General features: G+C 49.3%; 1 protein-coding gene across 1 annotated transcript in view; it reads left to right on the top strand.

Annotated features, from left to right (window-relative positions):
* The window catches only part of LOC119393953 (disintegrin and metalloproteinase domain-containing protein 10-like), an 80,124-nt gene that overhangs the window by 40,987 nt on the left and 11,618 nt on the right, over window positions 1-27,519 (top strand). The window contains exons 6-7 of the mRNA XM_049415996.1: window positions 6,639-6,841; window positions 21,747-21,905. Coding sequence (XP_049271953.1) covers window positions 6,639-6,841; window positions 21,747-21,905 — 362 coding nt within the window. The remainder of the gene's footprint in view (window positions 1-6,638; window positions 6,842-21,746; window positions 21,906-27,519) is intronic.

The following is a 27,519-nucleotide window of genomic DNA, read 5'->3' on the forward strand; positions in this document are numbered from 1 at the left end:
GAACGTAGCACATATGCACGTAGTAACTAGCTCATGCATGCTAACGCGTTTGCACCCTTCATATCCTATCTTTTATTTCGTGCATTCGATTTGTTTTACAAGGCTCCCTACGGCGCTCTGCTGTTTCAAGCCATTTCATGCGAAGCCGAATGTGTCAGTCGGAGTGGCCGCGGTACCAAAAGTAAAAAATTATTGCACTCGCGTCTCGTCCACTTGGTATACATGAAAATTGGCACGAAGGGGAACGAATGTACGTATGCATAACAGAACTGATAGGTCATGGCATCGCTAACTTGACATGCTTGCCATTTGCGTAACGACTAACAATAATAATATGGTGTGTGGCGCGCAAACCGGTTTTCTTTATCCAGAAATAATTCTGACGATGTGTGGTCTGACGATTGTTTCCGTCAGGTTATAAAAAACGTGGTGGTCACCAATAGCGATGTCAACATGTTAGACTTACCCATAGATATTGAAGAACTGACCGCGTCGGTAAAATGTATGCGAAAAAATTAGATGAAAAAAAAAGCATGGTCCCTTATGCATTCGCCGGAGATGACTCGAAAACGACAGCCATCTTTTTCGTCAGTCGATGCATTGATCCTCCCTCGCCCCTCTCCCATAGCGTTCTGCACATAACGTGGTTTCGGACTGCCCACAGGATCGAAGGCATTGCAAGCTTTCTGCACCTCACGTGCTTTTACATTGCCTACATCGGGGGCCGATCACGGAGGCAATGGAAAGCAACCATGTCATGTGATGGCGTCATCATCGTCTAACGCCATCACCATATGGCTCCATCATATGACGTCACGTTGAATAATGTCATATTGACGTCACAAGTTCTGTCGACGTCATCGCGTGATGATTTTGTGCATCACTCGTGTTGGCTACGCGGGACGCCGACGGTCAATTTTCGGGTTTGATGAGGCATCTAAGGCTTTAGCCTTAAAAAAAAGACAAACCAAAGAAAATGAAACGATAACAGTGCAACATCGTGTATGCCTCACTTCATGTTACGAGCGATCGCCCGAAAACAAACGTGATTCTCAGTTCAGAGCAGCTGATTACACGCGGCTGCGGGACAAAAGAGGCTTGCTTTACCCGTCTGGTCATCTCTTTATATTTATTCAAGAGATGAGCAGACTCGCTATTTAAGTACTCCGGAGCTTCAGCACGAAATTTTGGTGGACGCTATATTGAGGTCATCAGGAAAAAACGCCAGGCCTGCGCTGAAACCGCAGCACAGTCACAGCGAAAGCTGGAAGAGCGGCGTTAGCCCATTAAGCTCTCTTGGAGCTACAATACATAGAAAGGTACCCACTACGCCATAAATCACAATTTTTGTGATGTTGGGAAGCACCTACTAAGCCATTATTTGTCATTCTGCGGAGAAGCGAGGCACCAGCTACACGTCTGTAAGGCATTATGTGCACTTTGTTGACGCGACGACTGATGACGATGAAGAATTATGGCTCAGCCCTTTGTAATGGGTTGGAATCTTTAAACGGCCCACCAGTTATGTAATTTGCATTGGGTGACGCCCGGTCACTATTTCCCTCTCCCGTCATACTGTATAACATACGTTGACATGGGAGAGAGACGGGGAGGGGGGCAAAGAACTTTACCGAGACCCCGAGGAAATGGATCATGCGCTTATGGGATTCCTTGGCAACCAATACAAGTGCACTTGTGAGGAAGCCACTACGCTATAAATCAGTGTAATTTTACTGAGACCAGGAAGTGGATCATGCGCTTATGGGCTTCCTTGGCAACTAATACAAGTGCACTTGCGAGGAACCCACTACGCTATAAATCATTGTAATTTTTGAGAAGTAGGGCAGCAGGCACTGTGCCATTTTTCGTCATTCTACGGAGAGCGTTGGTACCTGCTATACGCATGTAAGGCATTATGCGCACTTTGTTGATGCTGTGCCTGATGACGATGAAGAATTATGGCAGAGTCCTTTGTAATGGGTTGGAAGCATTCAACAACCTACTCGTTGCGCAATTCGCATTGTGTGACGCCTGGTTACAGAATTCGCGTTGTGCGACGATTGGTGCTTATTTCACTCTTCTACCACGCTATATTGCATATGCTAATGTGGTTCCTTCCCGACATGAAGCCTGTATAGGACCTTTTTGCAGAGCAATTTCAAGCACCGGCATGGCTCAGAGGTTGAATACTGGGCTCCCACGCAGAGGGCCCAGGTTCGAACCTCGTTCCATCCTTGAATTTTTTCTATTTCGTTTTTTTTTCTTATTTCGAGCGATACTGGTTACGGACACCGGCGGCGGCGGCGGCGGCGGACAACTACGGCGCCAAAAACGGCCGGTGAAATGATCTCATAACAGCTTTCGCTGCAGTCGGGTGCCCTGTTGGCGCGCACTCAACTGCCACAGAAACAATTGTATTTTATGTAACTACTCGTCCACATCTTTTCGTAATGCCTCTGAACCGGGCGAACGGTAACCTCCGAGAACCGTGAAAACATCTGAAGTTGAGAATGAGTTGTTTGAAGCAATGCACGCATCTCGCGCGAACGTTTCATACTGACGTTCAGCGATCCAATGCAACATGCGATTATATATATATATATATATATATATATATATATATATATATATATATATATATATATATATATATAATTTTTTTTTCTTACCGCATTTTCGTTCAGGCAGCTTGTACAGCAAGAATGGGGGCATTTGCAACTTTGTTTCATGATATCTGGATATTTGTAAAACATTTTCTATATTACGCCTTTTATGCAAAAGCTTGTGGAGTAAGGTTAGTTTACCTGGCATTGTTTTTCTTTCAAATGTTTGCGCACGGTGAGCCTTGTTGTACGCTACCTCAGAAACAAAAAGAAGCCAACAGCATTGCGGTCGTATGGCCGTCTATACTCTTTTTTATCTTTTTTTTTGCTTTCCCTTGCGTCTTTCCGGTGTGCTCCGTACATAATAAAGAGCTTGTGGAGGCTAATGAATTGTCAAATAAAGCGGTGGGCATATGGCTAAGAAACCAGTGGCGACTATGAGTAAAAAGCTCCTGAAGTCACTGCGCGCAAGTATTTCAGCTGACTGCGCGTGCAATTTACTTTTTTTTTATTACTCTTAATTCGTGCATGCGTGATGCTATTGCCCGATTACTCGCGCGAATTTTTGCTTGCGCGTGTCCGTTTTGCGCATTTTACACACGCACCAACGTTCTCGAACTCTGTGACCGGAACTAGGCCACGCTGATGCCGCTTGACACATGATTTTTTGCATTCTGTTGTTGCCCAGCATTAACACAACGCTTAAAGATGGATAAGCTTCATTCCGCACCGCATTACTAAAGTTAAGTAGACTTCAAGTGCCCGGTGTGGAAACGCGGCGCAAAAAACTACAGCGCGTAGCAGACGCCCCTCGCTTTCCGCGCGCTTCCCGAGCGCGGAAAGCCCACGGGTCCGGCGCAGCAGCGGCGCGGCGCGGGAATTCACGGCAAAAGGCCCACGCGGGAGCCGGCGCTTTGGACACTCCCCTTATTCTAGGTCACTCTAATTGGGACGGCCGGAGAGAAACCCGCCGCGCGCCCGTTATCTCGGAGGCCATGGTATGGCGTATTCGCAATGCCCACGAACTATAGGTGGCGCGCCGTGCTTTTCAAGATGGCGCCTGGAGGAAGGTCAACCCGTTTGCTAGCTTAGGAACAGATAGGACGTGCGGACGTACGGCCCGTGTCACTTTCACCGGATGAAGTCATGAGCTGCGCTGAAATGGATATGAAACTAAAATACTTTCTCAAACCATGGAAAGTGCTAAGTACTCGTCACCTAATTATTTGCTGCGGTGTGAAAGGTTATATTTCAGCTCCGTTACCGTGCATAACGATGCTTTGCGAAATACTGTGCGTGCTACATAAAATTGCATGAACTAGAATTGTCGTATGAGCTGAACGGCACTCCGAGGTAGTACGTACCGAGCCTGCCTGACGGATTTGCGGCAGTAGTAGGCCGCCAGCGAGTAGCGCCATCGCTGTTGCACGGGACCACATGTTTAATGTGGCGATGGTTTGCAAACATAATACGCCGTCGTCATTACTTGCGCAGCCGGGAAAGCGGAGTTACGTCTTCAACGGAACACGAGCATTTAACATCCCATTCAGTAGCGCTTGTGTCACAGCCATGCTGAGACTCTAGCCGTGTGCAATTCACTTCACTCGCATGTTGCAGGTTCGATCAGCACGATCGAAACATGAATATCGAAAAGAATGCACACGTATGCTTTTCGCAACGTCCAAGAATTTAGCCGAGAGGCGTGGATTGTGGCCGTGACTGCACGTTCCATCGCTCTAACCATTTCACTTCGCTGGTCGAGCTCGAGCGTGTTGGCGGCATGCGGCGCTCCATAATATCCACAATAATTGTGATACATGCAATGCACAAGAGGAACTATGCTTTTATTTTGATCTCGCTCAAGGATATTATACATTAAATGCAATCAAAGTGACTTACGAGTGTGAAAGAACATTAACGCACGACGGGACGTGAAGTGCTCGCTCCTCGATCGTGAGTTAGCAGCTGATGGTTCATCGTCGCTGTCACTCTCGGTGCTTTCAGTCTTCTTGCTTCTACGTCCAGTGAAAAATCCTCGTCGTCAAGATGGTTCTTTTCAACATCACTGCTGAAAGCAATCTGAAGAATTTCCTCCGCCGAACGACTTCGACCACTCCGCGTCACCACGTTTACAATTAGAGAGACGTCTGGGCGCGGAGAACATTTTGCCATTTTGCTCTCAGACCGGTCAACAAGCAAATCGCTTGCAGTGTGCTGCCACCTATCAACAAACGTACAAAAACAAGCGGCGCAGTGGTGGCTACGAAACCCAAAACACTGGTGAAGGACGGCGTGGAAAGCGTTCGCTCCAAGAAAGGCGTCGAGCAGACGCGTCCTCGAATGATTGAAACGTCGCTCGCACGATTCGTAACAGCGCTTTGCTGACAAAGGATAAAGGTCCTATTTTAACGTGTCGCGAACTTGATATCGCTCAGTTATACAAGAGCACACCGCGAGCCGGCGCGGCCTCCCGCGTACAGTATTATGGGACTCATGCACTACAAGAAACACTGACCAATGCTATATGCAAGTAAAACAGGGTGAGCTTCAACTGAATATGTCAGACGATAACATTTAACTAACCTACGTGGCTACAGAAAGCCTCGCGAAGCTGATAGTATGTGTACGCTGTGGGCTAGCATTGAAAGCGCGAGTTGCCACGTATTTTCACGAAAACTTCGCGTCTCGCAAGAACGAATCAGATTTCTAGTGTCACGGAGGGCCCGGTTTGTTCACTGATGCAGGGAACATGCAAAGTCGTAGTGTTCCCTTCTTGCCAACGCGTTAACACTGAGGCTAGCACAGCCGAACAAGGGAGCGACTGCGCAGTGCTGCCATTTTGTCGTCTACTAACCCTCCTCGAGAGGATGCTCCTCAATTCCGCTTGGCGGCGCGACAGTCTATGGGCATTGCGAATACGGCGGCGCCGCCAATCGAAACGCGCTTCAGGAGAGTCCCGTGACTCCAGTCGAATTGCGAACTCTCTTTCTCTGCCTGTACCTTCCAAAAGGGGTCAGATGGACACCCGAAGAGAATCACGCGGCCGTGACCCTCTTTTGACTCTTTTTTTGTCTTAGAGTGTAGGTATGAATATGTTGGGGTGTTTTATTCAGTGTAACCCGTAATATGTTTTTCTTTATGTAATGCCCCCCGCCCTCGACTGTAATGCCCATGAAGGCGCTGTGGGTCCTTTCGTAAATAAATAAAAATAACAACAGCAAAGTGCTTATGGGAACCTCTTTTCACTATTGCAACCACGATACAATAAATACAAAGAAGCAGAGAAGATACCACATGCACTAACTCGTTACTAAGTCTTTTGAAATAAATGGATATTGGAAGGCAGGCAGAGCCAACTGCGCAGTCGCCTCAATTGAGCACTTGCCATTTAAAGACCAAAGCATAAGGAAAATCAAAGATTAGCGAAGCCTCCTTGAGCGGGAATTACTAAGATATGCGCATCGTCATGTTCTTTCAGCTCGGTGCTGCTGAGGTCGTGACTGTTTAGCACGCGTATTGTGCGAATAGTGTTTGCGTATTGTATTAAAGTAACCGTAACATACTCTCACTTAGTGTTGTATTTACCATCCCCCCACACACGTGCAGTATTCTGTTTCTTTTTGTGCATATTGTGGTTCTTTCTCGTATTTTCTCTTGTACGTCCTTAGTCCCAGTGTGATGAGTTCAGGTTGCTACAGTATGGCACTTATGTGTTATTATAGTTTTAGAACTCCAAGCTGCCCTCAAGCGCGCACATGATGTGATTAAACTGCGCGTTTTACCCTTGAATTGTGAAAAAGGAAATACTGAGCCGCAAATATTAGTCCAGTTTGCATTGTGGGAAGCCTTCTCTACCTCCGACATGGATCGACCCGTTGATTCGCTGTCTCCGCAATCTGTCCATGCCCACTGGGCCCAGGCCACGGTGACCCATGTGTAGACAGAACGGTGGACTACCATAGTAACCAGGCCATGTCACCAGTCCGGCAGATGTCGTTTGCCTTTATGACGCTTCGACGCCGGCGAACAACGCAGGTACGGAGGGCCCCTGCCTGGACACGTGCAAGGAACCAGCTCTGCAGTCTTTGTGCGGCCTAAAGAGGGAGCGCGGCGCCGCGTGCAGCCAGAACCGCGGCTACTGCGACGTGTTTCACCGGTGCCGCATTGTGGACGAGAATGGGCCGCTGGCGCGCCTACAACAGCTGCTGGTTCCAAACCGAGTGCGCGAGCTGGTCAAGGTGAGCGGGACTCTTAGACGCACTCTGATACAGCGTACGCCGACTTCGACGGCCAGTTTTCGCGTTTGACGAGGCATCAAAGGCTTTCGCCTTAATAATAAACGACTCGCTGTCATCATGAACCCAGCGCTGCGTGTTGCCTGTGATCCCTGTAGCATTTTTAACTGCTAAGCTTAATGTTAAAGCTGGCAGTAAGATGTCCGTTACCAGCAACCCCTGCTGTGCCGTGCCTGTGCTAAATATAGCCAAGCCGCCGCCGCGCCGAGGAGCAACCGCCGCCGAGGCCTTGATCATAGCATTCTCCACAGTTTCATATAACGTGGCTCAGAGACAGTCGTTTCTTAGCTGCCGATTATTCGACCAAGCACACGGGATCCAATCGCCGCCCGCATTGTGATTCCCGTGCTGCAGCACGACGAGCTGAGGATCAAGCAGCTTGGCTGTGCCAAGGTTTGCGCAACTTAGTGCAAACGTCCCGCATTTTTTTGTACGACTGTATATACACCAGGGCACGCCTGTCTCGCAGCCAGGCTGCTGGCGAGCCGAGTGGATACTCTCGCACCCAGACGCCGGGCTAGCCGGGCTGCCACGGCGCGCGTGGGTTGCGTCAAGTAAACAGGGCAAACTGCAGTTCTCAGGCTTTAAAGTGCGAAAAAGTACCCGTTCACGCCGCTTCTGCGTATAAGAGCTCGTCTGGGCACTACTTCGTCGCCTTTGGATACCAAAAGAAGCAGCGCAACAGGAGGATGTTACTTAGCGCTGTCTGCGACAATCACGACGTTCCAGGGGAATAGTGCCGGTGCGGTGTTTTCAGCTTCGCCGCAAGCGGATAATTGTAATTCAAGAAGAAAAACTGGGAGCCAAGTGCAAATGCGCGAGTAAGTACACTAACTGCGTGTATTCTGCAGTGTGATGCCCACCTATTCCATTTTACGAACATAGTTTGCGTGACACGTAGCTGGGCTGAAGGCAGACGCACGATTTGTGTGCTGGTGCACTTAGTGCCCGCTAGGTTTCAACGCCTCCTTTGACGAAAATGTAGTGCAAGGTTGTCCTTTCAAGAACACGCAAGTAGCGTGCTTTGCCACTTTGAACGTAGTGTAACGAAGAGGAAGTGCTCTGGCGCAGAGGCAGCATCATCGAGTGTGCAGCAGAGGCTCGAGCTGGCGAACTGCTCTCGGTGCATTGCGCGACCAGCGACCAGCTACGCACTCAATAAATCGCCTTTATAGTAGTATCAAGCTTTAGTGCTTTTGATGGCATCCACGCCTTCAAGGTTACAAGCTTTCGTCTTCAAAAGGTAGTAAATGGTATACGGTGTTCCTTCACAGCTGGCCAGAATTTCGTACTTTCATTTCAGTGTTTGATACCCCTAAATTTATTTGGACACGAGGCATCCAACTGCACATAATACATATATTGGCACTTACACAAACAGTACTCGCGCCAGTGTCCTTTACGTCGCAGGCGTAGCGCTAGCTCAAGCAGCTAAATGTTTAGCATATTTACACAGCACACATTTGATAAGAAACAGCTGGATTCCGCCCATTTCAATATCGCCTTAACTAAGAATAGCACGGTTTTGCTTGTAAAGCATCATCGTTACAAGAATAAAATCACGCCGGTAGCTTCCAAAATGGATCGATGAACGATACTGCAGGTAATACTCTCTGATAGAATGTTTTTTGTGAGCAAGACGCATTATTGTAAGAGCGCTCGTGAAACAAAAATTACGTTCGGCGAAACTACCCGCAAAGCGTATTCTAATTATTACGCGATGCATGTTGAAATGATGAAGTTTTCACAAAACTTTGTGCGCAACTTGTAGTATGCGGCAAAGGCTGACGGGCATTACAGCGAGGACGTTTTTTTTTACAAATGTAACAGCGTATGCATACCTGACAAGGTTGCTTCCGCAGCCTGCTCAGCACGTACTGTATACATTGTGGACTTGCATGAGCAAGGTGTTCATGATGTTCTAATAAAAGCAGCGAAAATGTCTAGGCTAGAAAAAACGCGAAACAGGCTCTCCGACGGGCAGAATTTCGGGAGTTTCGCGTTTGCTCTGTGTAGCGTCTGCTAGCATGGCAGCCCGGGCATGTTGTTTCGTCGCGTATGCGATAGATGGCGCGACGCGCGATGCAAATATGGCACTGCGCATGGAATTCGCTGTGTTCTGGTCTATACAATGTATGCCTTAGAGGTGTGCACGGGCTCCGGGTAGCCCGACCCAGCCCGCGGGCCGGGCTCGGGCGGGCCGACGTATTTTCACCTCGGGCCCGGGCCGGGCTCGGGCTACTCGGAGTTTTATCGGGCCGGGCTCGGGCCCAGCGCAAAGCGCGACTCAAGCCCGAAATATAGAGAATGAGCGGGAATTGTTTTCCAGCACGCACACAGCGCCTTTTCCGCGACCGCCCTTTCCATTCGCTACTTTAAACAAAAGGGGAGCAGGTAAAGCACTGCCTCTGTTGCACTCCAACAAACAGAGAAGTAACACCACCGGAGCTAGTGACGGCGCCACGCGACTGTTCGCGTTAGATTTAAGGCCAAATCCCACATGAGTGAAAATGCACGCGGCAGCGACGAGCGCCCCGACGTAGATCGCCTTCGTGCAAGCTGATGCTTGCATGGGCCATTGCATGGGCATACCTCATACTAGAGCACTGCACGGGCTCGGGCCTACCCGAAAGCCCGGGCCCGGCCTGGCCCACGGGCCGGGCCGGGCCGGGTAAAGTAGTTTTCACGGCGGGCCCGGGCCGGGCTCCGGTTTGAAGCTCCGGGCTTAGGGCCGGGCCCGGGTTTGAGGTGGCGGGCTCGGGTCGGGCCGGGCTTGGACTTTGCTCAGTTCTTAAAGGGACTCTAAAGCGATGCAATGAATCGGTTAAGACTGATAAAGTGAGAACACGAATGTAACTGGTTTAACCATCATAAGGACAAAATCAAGCGCAAAGTTTCATTTTTAAATCTCGCGCCGAAATCTCCGCGCGTGACGTCACGGTTTTCAAACTGTATTTGTCGTATTCTGGGGACATTGGTTCAACGAAACTTCTTGAACGTTCGTGTGTTAAGTCTATCGCCCTCTCAGAGGTCAATGTACTTAATTTTTACCGATTAGGAACTACGTAGATCTCAGTAGACGCCGTCAAAATCTATGACGTCACCATGTTTGTTGCACGATAATCAAGATGGCGTTGGCACCCGCATTTGCTTTTTGCGCGTTTTCTCGCTTACGAAGACTCTTGTCGCAGCGAGTGTAGTCATTATGATATTTGAGTAATTTACTGATAATAGAAGAATTTTTTTCTTTAGTGTCCCTTCAAGTCTGTTCCTCATGCGTTGCACGTACATATACACTTCAGATTTTATCGCGATAAAACGATTCTTTTTTCTTTTTTTTATGTGGGGCAAGCTATTTGGACAAGTTTTATGAGTGACAAGTACTGATCATCTTTTGCCTCTTGCATATGGGGCTACTTGATTTATCTGAAACGGGCGAGCTAAAAGTAAGTACACGAGGCGCAAATATAGTTAACATCTCGTTATTCCGTGCTTTATTGGCATTCGTTATTATTTTATATCCCGAATGTTATTCTGCAATCGCCGTAATAAAAGTAATATATTAAATTTATATCTTTAACTTATCATCGCAAGTGCGATTACGGAGCTACCAGGCGGGGAAACGTTCTTGAAAGTTCCAGCCCTCCACTAAAACGAAAAGACTGCGCGGAGTCTCGTTGCATAAAATCCCTATAAAGACAGTTTTTCCGTGGCTTCGTCTAGGTTCCCAGAGGTCATGTGACGCGAGATGGACATGCACAGCCTGCTTTGTGTGCCCGCATTGTTGACATCTGAGCGTTCGTCTTGTTCCGCTCTATATCAGGGGTCTGAACGCCGCCTCAGCTAACGGGCCGCATTCACGAAGATTTACTTCCGCAAGGGACAGGTCAGTGAGGAAGGCAGTAGTCGAGGGGGGGGGGGGAGGAATAGGCTGTACCCAGGCCCGTGCCCCCTCCCCCCGAAATTTTGGTGAAGTAGGTGTTTTTACCAAAAAATAAATGATGAAAATAGGTGTTTTTCTCGAATAGTCAAGGTTTTCAGCAAGTGCCCCCCCCCCCCCCCCCCCCCGAAAAAAATTCCTGGCTACGGGCCTGGTTGTACCAGATGTCAGCTAACGTTGCCATTCGAAAGACCTTTTTAATATATCATATATGGGTCATTTCTGAAGGGCATACTTGGCGGAAAGTTTCCACCAACATATCGATACCTACCTCCAAAATGACTAAAATCTGGACGCCAATTCTGCAATATAATGTTTCGTTTCACGGTTAAGTATCAACACATGGTAGCTGCAGGCCGTGCCTCAAGAAAAAAAATGCTTTAGACCTGTCATGACTGTGTAGCTCAAACGTACTTATAAACAAATAAAAAAGTGGGGCGAAGATAGTCATGTGCGGGCCGCAGGCCGCTAGCAAGAGGTCCGCGGGCCGCGTGTTTGAGACCCCTGCACTATATAGTGCGAGAGTTACATGATACTGCCACAACAGCGTTGAAAGGTGCAGGAATAGCAGAAGTCTATTAAACATGTATATTCATGTTTAAAGGCAAATTATATTAGCTTGAAGAAATACCTGGCTTGAAATAAGAATCACGAATTCCATACCGGGGGATGTCCCCTTACCTCGAATCATATGCACCTAAAGAGTAAGCGTCGAGAACATTATTCGCACCTTCATTACCAAACAGGATTGCACCCCGAAAATAGATCGCAATCGCTTCGTCCCCCTATTACCAGTCCTACCAGTGTAGTCTTACCAGCGTAGGCCATCTTCTACCGGTACAATATCGTAAGGAAGGCATGCACCATTATAATATGAAAAAAAAGAGCCCTGTGCAAGCCGTGCATAACAAACACTGCTGAGAAGTGCAAGGAGAAGCCCTCAGAGGCATTTATAGATTACATTGAAGAGTGGCACAAAGTTCGGGAACGAGAGAAATAAAGGGATGAGCTGAACAGCTATGTTTATTCTGCAGATGTTCAAAAAGACATCCTAAATTTGCTCCAGTGGTGGAAGTTAACTACGACTGCCGACGCCATGACATTTCTCAAGGCACATGTGCACCCCTGCGACTAGCGCAAGCAGTGCAAGGAACTTTAACGCGGCAGGAGATGTGATGCAACGGCGCATGATGTGCTTATTGCCACGTGCGTTTATGTTGGTGCCCACTTCTTTGCGCAGCACCGCCCTCAGCTTATCTACAGTGTGGCGTCGGTAGCGCGTCGTTCCGTCGCTCGCGCGCTGGGCATGCTTTTGATAAGCAGTGGGACCACGTGAGACACTGATGCGTATCGGCGAAGAGAGCGCGGGCATTCCTTCCGCCGACGCTGAACCGCACAGGCCGTTTCGAGGCCACCGACCGTTTTTTTCACGCAGTTCTTTTATGGGCACAAGTTCGCTCAAATAAAGTTTATTTCTTTTCAAGTCGCCTCGTCTCCGTGCTTCCGGGCCAAGACCGCCACGTAAGTGTGACATTTGGTGGAGGTGCTTATGGTTGGATCACCCCCTTCAAGCCGTGAAGCTAGCCCCTTACGCAAAGACGACCGCACCGAAGCCGTGAAGGTAGACAACCCGGGAGAAACCCGAACCAGTCGAAGGCGCCAGGGACTGCCTCCGGAGTACGGACTGTTGGAAGACCCTGAACGACACGTGAAAGCGCATCCTTCAACAACGATGACAAACACCGCTGATCCCGCTACGTTTACGTTCCAACAACCGAAGGAACCACCGAAGTTTCATGGCTCCGCCTGCGAGGACTCGCAAGAGTGGCTGGACAGGTTCGAGAGAGTCGCATCGTATAACAAGTGGTCGGAAGAAGACAAACTGCGCAACGTCTTTTTCTCTCTCGAAGACTCCGCCCGAACTTGGTATGAAAACCAGGAGACTTCCTTGACGACTTGGGACATTTTTAAAAGACGGCTGGCATCTACATTCTCACACGCCCACCGAAAAGAACAGGCTGAGGCGATGCTCGAGACCCGTCAGCAGCACCCCAATGAGCCTGTAACTGTGTTTGTCGAGGAAATGCAGAAGATCTTCCGACACGTGGACGACGATATGACTGAGGAAAAGAAACTCCAGTACCTGATGCGAGCCGTGAAGGAACAGTTGTTCGTCGGCCTCATTCGCAACCCGCCGAAGACAGTTGCAGAATTTGTGACAGAGGCGGCAACAATTGAAAAAACACTTGACCTGCGAGCCAGACAATACAACCGCGGCTTGCCAGCTGTTTCTTCGGGCAATGTGGACTTTGATACACCAGACGCTCATAGTCTTCGTGCGACCATACGGACCATAATCCGCGAAGAACTTCAGAAATTGCTCCCTGCGGCTAGCCCACACGTCGCACCTCTGACAAGCGTCATTCGCGACGAGCTGCATCAGGCGCTCGGAACAGCATTTCCGACCCAGACGGTGTTGCAACCAGTGCCGCAGCCCGCAGTGATGACTTATGCCGATGCTATCCGTAGCCAGATGCCTCTAGTCACGCGCACTGATACGTACACACCGTCACCGCCTCCCCAGCCCTACACGCCGTTATCACGACCGCCGCTGCAAAGCCGACCTATGGCTTATCAAGAAGCCACTGCGAAGAAGGCTGACCTTTGGCGGACACCAAACCGACGCCCGTTATGCTTCCACTGTGGCGAAGCCGGCCACGTGCTCCGAACATGCCCTTACCGCCGGATGGGCCTGCGAGGTTTCAGCGTCAACGCCCCCCGCCCCCTTCCAGGCCAGCGGCCGCATGAAATCGAGGCATATCTGAGAGAAATGGAAGGACAAGCGCAGCCCCGCCCCAGGTCGCCTTCACCGCAATCACGCCGCACCCAGTCGCCACACTCAGCGCGCTTCTACGGAACAGGAGAGCGATCTCCAAGCCCTCGTCAGGGAAACTAACGACAGCGACGTACGGAGGTGACGCCGCTTCCCAGCGAACCAAGCAAGACCCTCCAACAGCAACGCCACGAACCGTTGCCGTGGCGCGACAACCCGACGACGTGACGCCACGATCCGACGCTGGGTCACTACGACTTAACAGCGCGACAACGCCCAAGTTCGAAACTTGCAGTCGACGCAGCCGTGACCGGTCCAAGCGACACACCGCACAATCGATCACTACTCGACCCCGAAGCCGTACGCCAAGTGCCGACTTACAGGTCATGATCGACGGACGTCAAGTAACCGCGCTCGTTGACACTGGCGCCGATTACTCAGTGATAAGCGGACCGTTTGCAGCGCATCTGAGGAAAGTAAGAACTGCGTGGGACGGACCACAGATTCGCACGGCAGGAGGGCATCTCGTAACGCCAATTGGACGTTGCACCGCGCGAGTGATTTTTCACGGTAATACGTACCCAGTGAACTTTGTCGTTTTGCAACAGTGCTCACGTGACATCATCCTTGGGATGGATTTCCTGACCGAAAATGGTGCAGTGATCGACCTCAAAACGGGATCTTTTACGCTTACCAGTGAGCGATCCTTGTCACCGGAAAGCACCGGCTACCAAAGTGCCCCCCTCGCAATCCTTGAAGATGAAGTGACAATCCCACCCCGTACAAGCGTCTTCGCATCCGTCGAAACGAAAGAAAAATCAGCCGGAGTCGTGATCGTCGAAACAAATGCGCAGTTGCTTTTAGATCGACAAATATGTGTCGCACGTGGCGTGGTGCAATTACATCGAGGCCGAGCAGACATTCTCGTAACGAACTTCAGTTCCGAGCACAAGCACTTGAATAAAGGCACGACGATCGCATTTGTAGAACAGATTGACGAAGTAGGAAGCGCATGTACGCTGTCACAATCATCCGCCGACGTATCATCGCTGATGAAAGATGACCCGACCTTTGACGTCAACCCTGCCCTTCCAGAGCACAAGCAAGAAAAGTTACGCAGCCTTCTTCTGGGTTATGCCGAATGCTTCTCAAAGTCATCTAAAATCGGACACACGCCGATTGCGCAGCACCGTATAATCACCGACGAATCAGCCCGACCCATCCGCCGGAGCCCATATCGCGTTTCACCACGAGAGCGCGACGCAATCAGAGCACAAGTCGAGGAAATGCTTCGCGAAAACATCATTAAGCCATCGAATAGCCCGTGGTCTTCACCCGTCGTACTCGTGAAGAAGAAAGATGGTACACTGAGGTTTTGCGTCGATTACCGCCGACTCAACAGCATCACGAGAAAAGATGTGTACCCACTACCGAGAATCGATGACGCTCTTGACCGACTCTGCAGTGCCAAGTACTTTTCCTCGATGGACTTGAAGAGCGGTTATTGGCAGATTCAAGTCGATGAAAGAGACCGGGAGAAGACCGCATTCATTACACCGGACGGCCTATTTGAATTTCAAGTCATGCCATTTGGACTTTGTTCTGCACCCGCCACATTTCAACGAGTTATGGACACAGTTTTGGCAGGACTCAAGTGGCAAACCTGCCTCGTTTATCTCGACGACGTCGTTGTTTTTGCAGCAAACTTTGAAGAACACCTCCAAAGGCTACAGGCAGTACTCGAGGCAATCAAATCGTCGGGTCTAACGTTAAAGTCAGAGAAGTGCCGCTTCGCCTACGAAGAACTTCTGTTTTTAGGCCATGTAGTTAATCGTGATGGCGTACGCCCTGACCCCCAGAAAACAGCCGCCATCGCAAACTTTCCACCACCAGCTGACAAGAAGGCGGTGCAGAGGTTTCTGGGACTTTGCGCCTATTACAGGCGTTTCGTCCGGAACTTCTCACAAATCGCCGAGCCCCTTACTCGCCTCACGAAATCCAACGTGAATTATGAGTGGCAGAAGCCACAAGAACACTCCTTCCGGGAACTTCAGCGACGGCTACAGTCGCCGCCACTACTTGGTCATTTCGATGAGGACGCCGACACCGAGGTTCACACAGACGCAAGTGGCTTAGGGCTTGGCGCTGTACTGGTCCAAACAAAGGACGGACAGGAACAGGTCATCGCGTACGCCAGCAGATCTCTTTCGAAGGCTGAACGCAATTACTCGACAACTGAAAAGGAGTGTCTGGCCGTCATCTGGGCAGTCACAAAATTTCGACCGTACTTGTACGGCAGGCCGTTCAAAGTGGTCAGCGACCACCATGCCTTGTGCTGGCTCGCCAACCTGAAGGACCCGTCCGGTCGCTTAGCTCGTTGGAGCTTACGGCTACAGGAGTTTGACGTAACAGTGGTCTACAAGTCGGGAAGAAAACATTCAGACGCAGACTGTCTCTCAAGAGCACCCGTTGAACCAGCTCCACCTAACGACGATGACGACGACGGTTTTCTCGGGATAATCAGTGCTAGTGACTTCGCAGACAACCAACGCGCAGATCCCGCGCAGATCCAGCGTCATTGACTTCCTGGAGAGCAACACCGATTCACCACCAAGGATGTACAGGCGTGTCATCTCGTCACTGTGCCTCCGCAATGGCGTACTCTTGAAGAAGAACTTTGCACCGAATAGGTCGACGTACCTTTTAGTCGTGCCACACAATCTGCGGCAAGAGATTTTGCAGGCGTCTCACGACGAGCCGACCGCCGGACATCTTGGATTCGCTCGTACTTTATCAAGAATCCGGGAAAAATACTACTGGCCGCGTCTCAACGCCGACGTTGCTCACTATGTAAGAACCTGCCGCGACTGTCAACGGCGCAAGACCCCACCTGTTAGGCCGGCTGGACTCCTGCAGCCAATTGACCCCCCAACGAAGCCCTTTCAGCAAATCGGTATGGACCTGCTTGGTCCGTTCCCGACGTCGTCCAATGCGAACAAATGGGTAGTGGTGGCTACGGACTACCTGACGCGCTACGTCGAAACGAAAGCGTTACCGTCAGGGAGTGCACTAGAGGTCGCAAGATTCTTTGTGAGGAACATCGTTCTCCGTCATGGCGCACCTGAGGTCCTTATTACCGACAGGGGAACGGCGTTCACTGCAGAGCTCACACAACAGATATTGCGTTTCAGCCACACCTGTCATCGCCGTACGACAGCCTACCACCCCCAGACAAACGGCCTCACGGAACGTTTCAACAAGACGCTTGCCGATATGCTTGCTATGTACGTGGACGTCGAGCACAAGACGTGGGACGAAGTTCTCCCCTACGTTACGTTCGCGTATAATACAGCGCAGCAGGAGACAACGCATATGACTCCTTTCAAACTTGTTCATGGCCGAGACGCTACGACTACGCTGGACGCCATGCTACCACACGTCGATGATGAGAACATCGACGAAGATGTTGCCGGATTTCTACAACGTGCAGAGGAAGCCCGCCAGCTTGCCCGAACACTCATAAAGCAGCAGCAACACGCCGATGCCCGGCACTACAACTTGCGACGCCGCGAGCAGGATTTCGCACCTGGTGATCGTGTAATGGTATGGACACCAATTCGCCGTCGCGGTCTCAGCGAGAAGCTCCTTCGTCGCTACTTTGGACCTTACAAGATCACACGGCGTCTGGGGCCGCTCACGTATGAAGTTGTTCCTGATGGGGTTGCGCAATCTCAACGATGCCGGGCGCGCCCTGAAGTCGTGCATGTCGTGCGCATGAAAAGGTTTTTCCAGCGTTAGCGGACTCACGGACAATCTTTTGTGATGTGTATATTTTTTTCCTACACTATTTGTTAGAAAGCTTCCAGTTTCATTTGTATTGATTACTTTGTAGCATCGGGACGATGCTCTTTCGTGGGGGAGCACTGCCACGTGCGTTTATGTTGGTGCCCACTTCTTTGCGCAGCACCGCCCTCAGCTTATCTACAGTGTGGCGTCGGTAGCGCGTCGTTCCGTCGCTCGCGCGCTGGGCATGCTTTTGATAAGCAGTGGGACCACGTGAGACACTGATGCGTATCGGCGAAGAGAGCGCGGGCATTCCTTCCGCCGACGCTGAACCGCACAGGCCGTTTCGAGGCCACCGACCGTTTTTTTTCACGCAGTTCTTTTATGGGCACAAGTTCGCTCAAATAAAGTTTATTTCTTTTCAAGTCGCCTCGTCTCCGTGCTTCCGGGCCAAGACCGCCACGTAAGTGTGACATATAATGGAATCTCTTTATAATTTAATTTTTTTGTACAATAACATGCGAACAAATAAACTATAAAATATGGCACAAAACGTATAGACTCTACATAATAGTAGTGGTGTGATATAGGAAAAGAATGCTATGACATATAGTTTCTTTTTTTTTTCATTCGGCTTCTTATACGTATTTCCGAAGTGTACGTGGTGCGTGCGGTACGTTATATTTTTTATGTAGATTAATGTAATTACAATAAATGTAATAAATCTGGCTTTTTTCTTCTATTTTTCTTGATGTGGAAAGGCGCTACTATGATGAAGATATATGTGCTACATATCAAGAAGGGTGCAAAATTGACTGTCTTACAGCACGCTTTAAAAGGACACTAAAGGGAAAAACGATTTTCGTATTATTAGTAAATTACTCTTTCACAATTCCAAAATCCCTATGCCGGCCGCCGCGAGAAGACTCATGGGAAGCGAGAAAATGCACGAAAAGAAATTACGACTAGCAACGCCACCTTGAAATTCCCGCATCAAACGCGTCATAGATTTTGACGGCGTCTGATAGGTTCTACGCAGTTCATAATCAGTAAAAATGAAGTGCATTGTTTTCCGAGGGGGGGGGGGGGCATAGACTTAACATACGAAGCTTCAGGAAATCCAAAGTCGCCAAAATACGAAAAATAGGCTTTAAAATCCGTGTTGTCACGCCTGGAGATTTTGGCGCGATATTTAAAAATGAAAACTTGACCTTAATTTTATCCTTTATTAATGCATCTTATTGGTAAAATTAACCACATTAGATTTCTCAGAGTAAATTTATCAGTCTAATCTGATTCATTGTTTCACTTTCGTGTCCATTAAAATTTCAATGGAGAGCGCAATACAGTGAAACTTCGGTGATACGATCACAGCTCATACGAATTTCGGGGTGATACGAATTTTTCGTTGGTCTCGGCCAAGGCCCATTGGCTTGCATTGTAATGTATTACGGTTGTTGCGAACCGATTTTCACCCAGCGATGTTTGATACGAACGAACGCTACCGCCCAGGTACGAAGAGGTGCTGTCCGCGCTGTCGCGGAAGACGCGCCAAGCACGTGCGAGCGCGGGAACGCAAGCGTGGGCATGCGCGCCGCACCACCAAACCGTCAGAATCACGGTGCAAGAAAAACACTTTTCTTACGGTCAGAATGAACCTTCAGAAACGCGCCACGGCCTCCGAGATTGTGTGCGCGAATCTTTGAGGCTCTTATGTGCCCCCGTGTGCCTTCGCGTTTAGAATGCAGCGGACATTAGCGCCATGCTTTTTTTTTTCTAACATGTCGACGCGGGCTGCTGTCGTTGTACTGTGTTTACACGTGCCTGCATCGAGCATCAGACATCCTATGACAGGTGGACGAGGACCGAAAGAAAGCGAGGACGGTCTTGGCGAAGAAGTAAGGCCTCACATCGTCAACGTGCGCGACCGTTGAGGTTGCACTTGTGCGGGCGCAGCCGTAAATCTCCCAAAAAGCATCCCCAACACTTCCGCAATGACAAAATCATAACACAGGAGCATGGTTTAGTAATTTTCTGGCCTTGATTCATCGCGTCAAAGCGCTTCTTTTGTTACTTTCGCTGCAGTACTCCTTTGTCATACAAAAAAGCATACTAAAATTTCGAAGGGGCTACTGCTGTCGCGGGTCACAACGCACCTGGTTCATTAATTAAATACGAGCGTACGGGCCGTATATTTACGAGTGCTGGTATAATTGCCGACATCTAAAAACTTAACTGACAATTATTCAGGGTTCTTGCTGATGTTACTGCGGCCCTGAAAAACAATAAATGAAAATGTACACCGGCTTTCTTTAGTCGCATGGTAATTTTTCATGCTTTCTGGTGATACGAATTTCGGATGATACGAATAATTTTGGTGGTCCCGTGAGATTCGTATCACCGAGGTTTCACTGTAATCACTAAGTGAAGAGAGCGTTCTCTTGTCTGTCCCCTCTGTTTTTATTGAACTCCTTATCGAAACCGGACTCATCCTGCAAATCACTCTTCTTCCAACAATATCTGCTACAAAACGCTCTTTATGATCCCAATTGTATTCCTAGAAAATTAGGTACAGTATACCACTGGCGAACGAACGTTCATTGTGCTCAGTATGTCCGCTCAACCGTTTCCACGGTTAGCCAGCCCCATTTTACAAGGAAGTACCGTAGGTTAAAGTATACTTGCTAGCGAAGCATGCGCCAAGCATGCGTAGATATTTGCCGCTTAAAACGCTCTTGCGGTCGATTCTATCTTCGGGCAACACCACCTATATTATTGGCTCGGGCCTCTGTCGGGCCCGATCTGAGGTCGGGCCGGGCCGGGCCGGGTAGGCGAAATTTTAAAGACGATAGTCTTTCTTGGGGAACTTAAACGCAGAAATTTTGGTCTGTCTTTCTGTCTGTCTGTCTTTCTGTTTGTCGGCACGTCCCTCGATTCAACCACTCGGCCAAAGTTGAACCACTTGCCCAAGGGCCAGCCGTCTTGAACTGATACGGCTGTTCATACTTGTGAACGTTGTCGATCAAAAAGTAAATATCATGCATATCTGAGGTGCAACATCACTAGGTAAGTATTAGGTGGCGTGTTCCTTTAATAGAAAATGCATACATACGTAATTTTTAGGACCCTAGTTTCTTAAGCTGCGCTGAAAATGCATAAGAATGGAAGCTTGAGCGAGTTGGTATGCGTTCATCTTTGTTGAAACAGCGCTCACTAGACGACGACGAAGTAAAAGAGCGACTGCGCTGAAATTTGCCTTCCTCCGTGCCCTTCGCATGAGCTCATTGTTGTGTTTCGGTTTCGGTTCTGTATTGCACTGTACGAATGCCATGGGTTGGTGTTGAAAAACTTTAGTTTTGAGAAGGCCAAGAAGGTGAAAACAAATATTTAAAAAATGAAAAAGCAGCGTTGTGGGCGGCCTTCAGGCTGCCGGTTGTGGGCGCCGCTCTGGCGTTCCTGTTTTACCCAGGCGACGTGTAAATAAAAGAGTGTGTGGAGAGTACTCGTTGAATGCGGACGTTTCTCTGCTTCAGCGCTTCGCGCCAAACCGCGTTTTCGGGCTGGCTGGCGTCAACGCCGGTCGCGTTGGTCACCGCCGGTCTTCGCCTGCTGCTGCGCCGGGACTACCAGCACGCAACACAGCACTCATGTTTCCCGACGTATTGCCAGATGGCGTCCATATCTCACACAGCGCCTCTTCTATCGTCTTTACACGACATTTGCAGCGAAGCACGCAGATACGCGGCCAATTTTTTTTCTCGGGTTCGGGCCGGGCCCGGGTCTCGCTTTGAGTCGCCGGGCCGGGCTCGGGCGGGTAAATTGGAACGAGTCCCGGGCCCGGGCCGGGTCCGGGCCGAGAATCTCGGCCCGTGCAGTGCTCTACCTCATACAGTGACGGCTTTGACGAGCGAACTCCATTGCTGCTGGCATGAGGTCGTCTACTTGTATAGCAACAGAGCCGCGCTGTCGCAGGTATGCACTGCAAATAAAATATTTGTTGCATGCCAAATTACCGGAAAACGATGTTTTGTTTTCGCAGCGAACCTTCAAAAAGCCGGGCCGGGCCGGGCCCGGGATTGTGTTTTCGTACGTCGGGCCGGGCCGGGCGGGCTCGCAGCCTTTTGCCGTCGGGCTCGGGCGGGCCTTCGACAAAGTCAGCGGGCCCGGGCCGGGCTCGGGCTCGGAAATACAACCCGTGCACAGCTCTAGTATGCCTGACGCCAGATATCACGCGCAGTGTTCGCCTTCGTGTGCTCGGATCCCTGATGCCTTATTACGATAAACCGCTGCAGCAATACACTTGGGTGGCGATCCTGATCGGTGTGATGCTCCTTCTCGGTGTGCTGTTGTTCATCCGCTGTTGTGCCGTGCTCACGCCCACCAACAACCCGAGGCTGCCGAAGGCCAAGACGATCAAGGAAGGCGTGCAGAACCCCTGGGAATTTTTCAAGGTTGGAACGACGCTGTCTGCTTTTATCAGGGGCGTAGCCAAGGGGGGGGGGGTTGGGGGGGTTCAAACCCCCCCCCCCCGAAATTTTTCAGTTTTGCTTGCGTATATAGGCACGCAAACATACAAACGCACGCACGAACATACATAAAGTATGGTTGAACCCCCCCCCCCCCCCCCGAAAAAAATTTCTGGCTACGCCCCTGGCTTTTATTATCGTGCAGGCTTACAGTGAATTCATATTGGTCACAATGTAGCAGGTCAGCTTCATTCGATCTGTGCAGGGAAAACGAGGCCCTCCTAGGCAGCTTCCACTTACATTCCGCAACTGTGTGACGTGTGGTAACGCGATGTGAGATGGCAATTCCTTACCTGAATAAGCATGGAAGAAAAGCAAGACTATACAAACGGAAGTAAATGAACTAAATAAACATAAAGAAATATAACGTTACACAATAAAAGAGAGAAAGCAAGAGATTAAAACTTTTGCGTAATAATACCGAAATAGGAAAGCAGAAAAAGAAATACGACGCGGCAGCGCATATGTATCAAAGTCTAAACAGCGCTATGTTCTTCTCATCATTTGATTTCAATCCAGTGACTCAGTTGTCTGCGAATTTTTTAGGAAGCCCTGTAGCTTTGATGTTTCTTATTTACTAACCAACAAAAAATTCGAGGTGCACTTAAAAAAAGACACAGCGAATGGACATCGATTGGCGGTGCAATTACTGCTCTAAGTCTACATTAAGGGCTCCTGAAACAATTCAAGTAATCATCAAGTGACTCTAGTATCGGAGTTGAATGCATCACGAATCGATTGCCGCAAAAATGTTTAGAATCCGTCAAGTACGTATACGCAGTACGAGTTACAGGGATTTGTTGCGCGCATTAAAGCGCTTTTACTTTTTTCGTCCCGACGAGCGCGCTGGAAGCTACACAGGGAGGGATGACACGGGGAAGAGAAGCTACGTCAGCGCGTGTCATGAGGTTGATCACGCACCACGAAGCGCGTTCGCTCACTTCTGGTGCGATTCCAAAACACGCTAGTGTTGCTGCTGTGTAATTTTAACACACTATAAAGCGAGGCGCCGGCGTGTGGCGGCACCGCGTGTCACGAAGCGCGTCTGATCCAAACACCGCTCTTGTTTTTCTATTTCAGCTGTCAGCCAATAGAAGCAACCTGCTCCATGACAAAATAGAGCTGGCGCTGGCAGCTCCGACAGCGAGGATGGTCCTCTGTGCGAAGACAGGGCACTTGAACAAGTGACCGCTTGTGAACGCTCCTTGCCGCGCACACTGCAAGATTTAGCTGAACTATTCACAGCAGCGTCTGCTTTCCGCAGTATATGTTTTTTTACCTAGTAGTAGTGGTTGTTCAGGACCCTTTAAGGTGGGGTAATAGAGGTCCCTAGAACATGCTCGACCAAAAACATTGACCGCACCTATGCTAGCTTTGGCAAAAATAGAAAAAAAGCTATACAAATAAGCTCAAGAAAGATCAATTCATGATGCGCATTGACGTAGCTTCTCTGCGCCGTGTCATCCTTCCCTGTGTAGCTTCCAGCGCGCTCGTCGGGACGAAATAAAAGAAAAAACGCTTAGCGCCACGCAGGACACTTCAGCACGGGTTCCGTGGGAAAGGGGGGGGAGACGGACGTTACTTGGTGCAGGAGAGTTTATGTATATACATATAAAGAGAGCACTGGAACATTTGTATAAAAATAGTAGCATTAATGCTCAGATCTCGCGACGTATTGCGCAGTTACAATACTCTATTGCGAAAAAGCTATAATGACGCTCCAGACAAATTTCCGCCGTCGGCGTCTCCGTGATGGCCTGTATGCTAAGTATATTTCAAACGGAACAGTGGCCCGGACCAGGTTTCTTATGTATTGACTAGACTATAAACATTAACACGACCCGCCACGGTGGTCTACAGTGGTTATGGTTAACAAGACATAGAGTAAAGAGATTAACAAGCTAGAATCGATCCAAAATTAGGGTCGCCAGATTCATGTAATCTAACTACGACCGCCATTCCAGTGTTGCTAACTTTAAGCAAGAACTTGGATCCACGGGCATTCAATGCCCTTCGCTCCGTTTCACATTTATGTCTACTTCATAAGCGGGTTCATCTTCTTATCGCTTACCATTTCACAACCCCATGAGCACATCTCGACGTCTGCATGAAAACCGGAGTATTAAGCGCATTCTCGGAAGGATTCAGTTGATATTTTCATTCATCTGCACTGCCACGTGCTATTGCACTTTCGACTGGTCTTCCCGAAGCCGTCGTCAAAAGCACCATAGGGGTGCGCACGAGGGGTGTAGAGGGACGGGCTAAAGTCCCTAGATTATTTTTCTCTTCAAAAGGGCAAAAATCTTGGGACTTTCGGGCGGATGACCGCCGCCCCTGATCACTAAAGCGGGAGTCTGCCCCATAATTTTACTAAGTCGGACCTGCCCCGTCATTGTTTGAAGAGCGGGGTTACGAACACGCAGTTTTTTGACGATAATGCCGGCCTAATGCCCCTGATGTTTCACTCCAAAAACTGTTTTTTTTTCCCATTTTTACTCCCGGAATGCTAGGGACCAAAGGCAGTCCACTGTGAGAAGCACGTCATTACTCTATTTTCAGGCGCTGCGACAAAATTTTGTCCCCCCCCCCCTAATGGGGAACCCTGCGCACGCCTATGTCAACACCTTTCATCAACCTGCCTTTTTCACGAAGCCCCGGCGCATGCGTTGTCCCGTAGCAGAGAAGTCGCGAAACGCCTCTTCATCTCGGAGGCTTCGCTTCTGGCAATACCGGTTCTCCCGGCCCCTACCAAACCCCTACCAAAACGGCAGAGGGCAGCACAGGAAAATGAAAGAGGCGGATTGATTATGAAAGGTAAATCTACTGCCGGAGAAAGCAGAGAGAATGTTCACTAGCAACACTCAGTCCTGAATGCACTGAAGGCCCTCTCAGTCTGACTCGATTTACGGCGTGCTCATTTATAGTACTGTGTTCGTCATACCGGCCGCATTTTGGCTCCACAGCCTCCACTAATGTTCGCATGCCTCTTTTCAACAGCGCGATGCTGACACTGTCACTAGGTTCACGAGTTTCAAAAAAGGTGAATAATTTTTTAAACAGAGAAGCTCCTTAAGCTAGCCGTAATTTGTGCGGCCTCTCGGAAAACTATCATCATCATGAATGGGTATGTACCACAGAAATTGGGCAAATCCCACTACTCACCACTTGTCCACTAAAAATGAAGAAGGCAACAATTAGCCCAAGAAATGGCTATCGTCACGGGTATGTGGCACGGAAATTGGGAAAATCCCACTACTCACCACTGGTTCACTACGAGCAGGAGAGAGAAAATTGAGAGAAATAATGAAATAATAATTTTCATTTTTTACATCTATTGGGAAGCATGTTGTCCTGTGGGCTCGACCGACGGGACACACGGAAGATGTGTAACGTCTCACACGCAAGAAGTTTAACGAGGACAATAAAAACGGGCACTGACCACGAAAGTTCATAAAATCAAAAGACGTTTGACTATAGGTGCTTAAAACAAAATGCGAATGCACTGGTTGTTTAGAAGAAATAGTTCTTGATTTAGAGTACTGTTGTGGCGTCAGGGTTGCCTCTGAGACGGACTCCATTGGTAGCGGGAATGAATTCTTCGGGTTGAGGAAGAACTGATGCTCGGAAGTTTAGAAAACGAAAACAAACAAGTTTAATGGCACTTTTACAAACTTATTTACATGATAAAAGGAAAGACTAAAGTAAAGCATAGAGCGGCGAGCGACTGGATGAGCCATTCTCTGAGACCCCAGAGCCTTCTCTCATTCGGCACCGTCATTATAACACCTGAAGCCTCTTTGCTGATGGTAGCCAATCACATACAAGACACCACCTACCAGCACGCCAGCAAATAACACAACACTGTCGTATATGGTATATTGCACCCCTTGATGCAGCAGACTGATAAGCAAAATGAAAATGCAGATTTAGCAGAGTAAGCAGTACATTGCACTAAAAAGAGAGACACATTATTTGTACTTGACCACTGGAGAATTAGCTGGCGGCAACGGGATGAAGGCGATGGTAAAGTTTATGCAGCAGCACATAACATTTGAAGAAACGCGTATTACTCAATGGCCAGGTGAAATAAGCCTACTACGCAGCTTTTCTTTCACCGCGAATACAATGCATAGCTGTAAGATAACGTCACTGAAGGGAGAACGTCACGCCGTGTACGCTAAGCACTTCATTGAGATAAACGCAAACAGTGAAATTCTGCATATAGAACACTTGTAATACTCAAGGCTCACCAGAAAAAATGCAACAACACTCATGTCTACGCATGCAGATTCTTCGAGCAGCGTTTCTATAGGTAACTACAGAGATAATACATAAACACGAAGAGTACGTTTTCAGCTGTAAGTACATGGAATATTCACGCACCGAAAGAAAGCACTGGGGGCCGAGTAGAAAGCTGGTGCACTTGAAGTTGCGGATCGAAACTTCGGGGACAGCAGATTCTATAGTCGTTAACCCCTCCTTGGGCAAACGCATTGTGGCCTTCTCGAAAACTCCGAAAACGTTTACGTCCTGAAGGAAAGCAGTTGCAAACTATTGTCACGTGGTCGTGACGTCGACGAAGACAGCAGTCAGCACGTCCGAGATGAAACTGTTTATTTGGCCGAACTTGTGGCCGGGAAACTGAAGGTCAAATTACAGCAATACACTGATAGCGTCGAACAGAGCGTCGACCGTCGATCAACTGACAAGCGGTCAAGCGTGTCGGCTTTTATACAGGCGCTATCGAACTTTCCAGCGATATCGCTGGTGGCGGCGTTATCTCTTGACAAAGCTGGAACATTCGAGTGCGGCGCGCAATCTTAACAAAACGATCTACAATGATCGGGAAGCTTCGCGAACAATGTGGCGCGGTTTGCGCTGAGCGTTGCTGACAGTCTTGGGGGGTGTAGCTTTAACTCATGAAACATAAGACACGCGGCAATGCCCCCCTCTGAAAAAGCATCGTCCCGATGCTTAAAACAGAACATGAATACATGCAATACTAAAGAAAACTAATAAAGAAAGCAAACATTAGAGTCCTCTGGTGCGTTAACGTGCATAGTACGGTTTAAGGCGCACCACATGCACGACCTCGGGTCGAGCTCGGCGCCTCTGAGAGTTCGTGATGCCGTCGGGGACAACCTCGTAGTCGAGTGCGCCGAGACCTCGAAGTACCCTGTACGGTCCGAAGTATCGACGCAGAAGCTTCTCGCTCAGTCCGCGTCGTCGTATTGGTGTCCAGACCCAGACACGGTCGCCGGGCTGGTACTCCACGAAGCGTCGTCGAAGATTGTAGCGACGGCTGTCGGTGTTCAGCTCGGTCTTGATGCGCAGGCGGGCGAGCTGTCGAGCTTCTTCGGCACGTTGTAATAAGCGGCGGCGTCGAGATTTTCTTCGTCGGTGACGTTCGGTAGCATGGCGTCGAGCGTCGTCGCCGGGCTCCTTCCGTAGACCAACGTGTACGGCGTCATCTGCGTCGTTTCTTGGACGGCCGTGTTGTAAGCGAAGGTCACGTACGGAAGGACGGCGTCCCACGTCT

Source organism: Rhipicephalus sanguineus, chromosome 5 (genome assembly GCF_013339695.2).
Source record: "Rhipicephalus sanguineus isolate Rsan-2018 chromosome 5, BIME_Rsan_1.4, whole genome shotgun sequence".
NCBI lineage: Eukaryota > Metazoa > Arthropoda > Arachnida > Ixodida > Ixodidae > Rhipicephalus > Rhipicephalus sanguineus.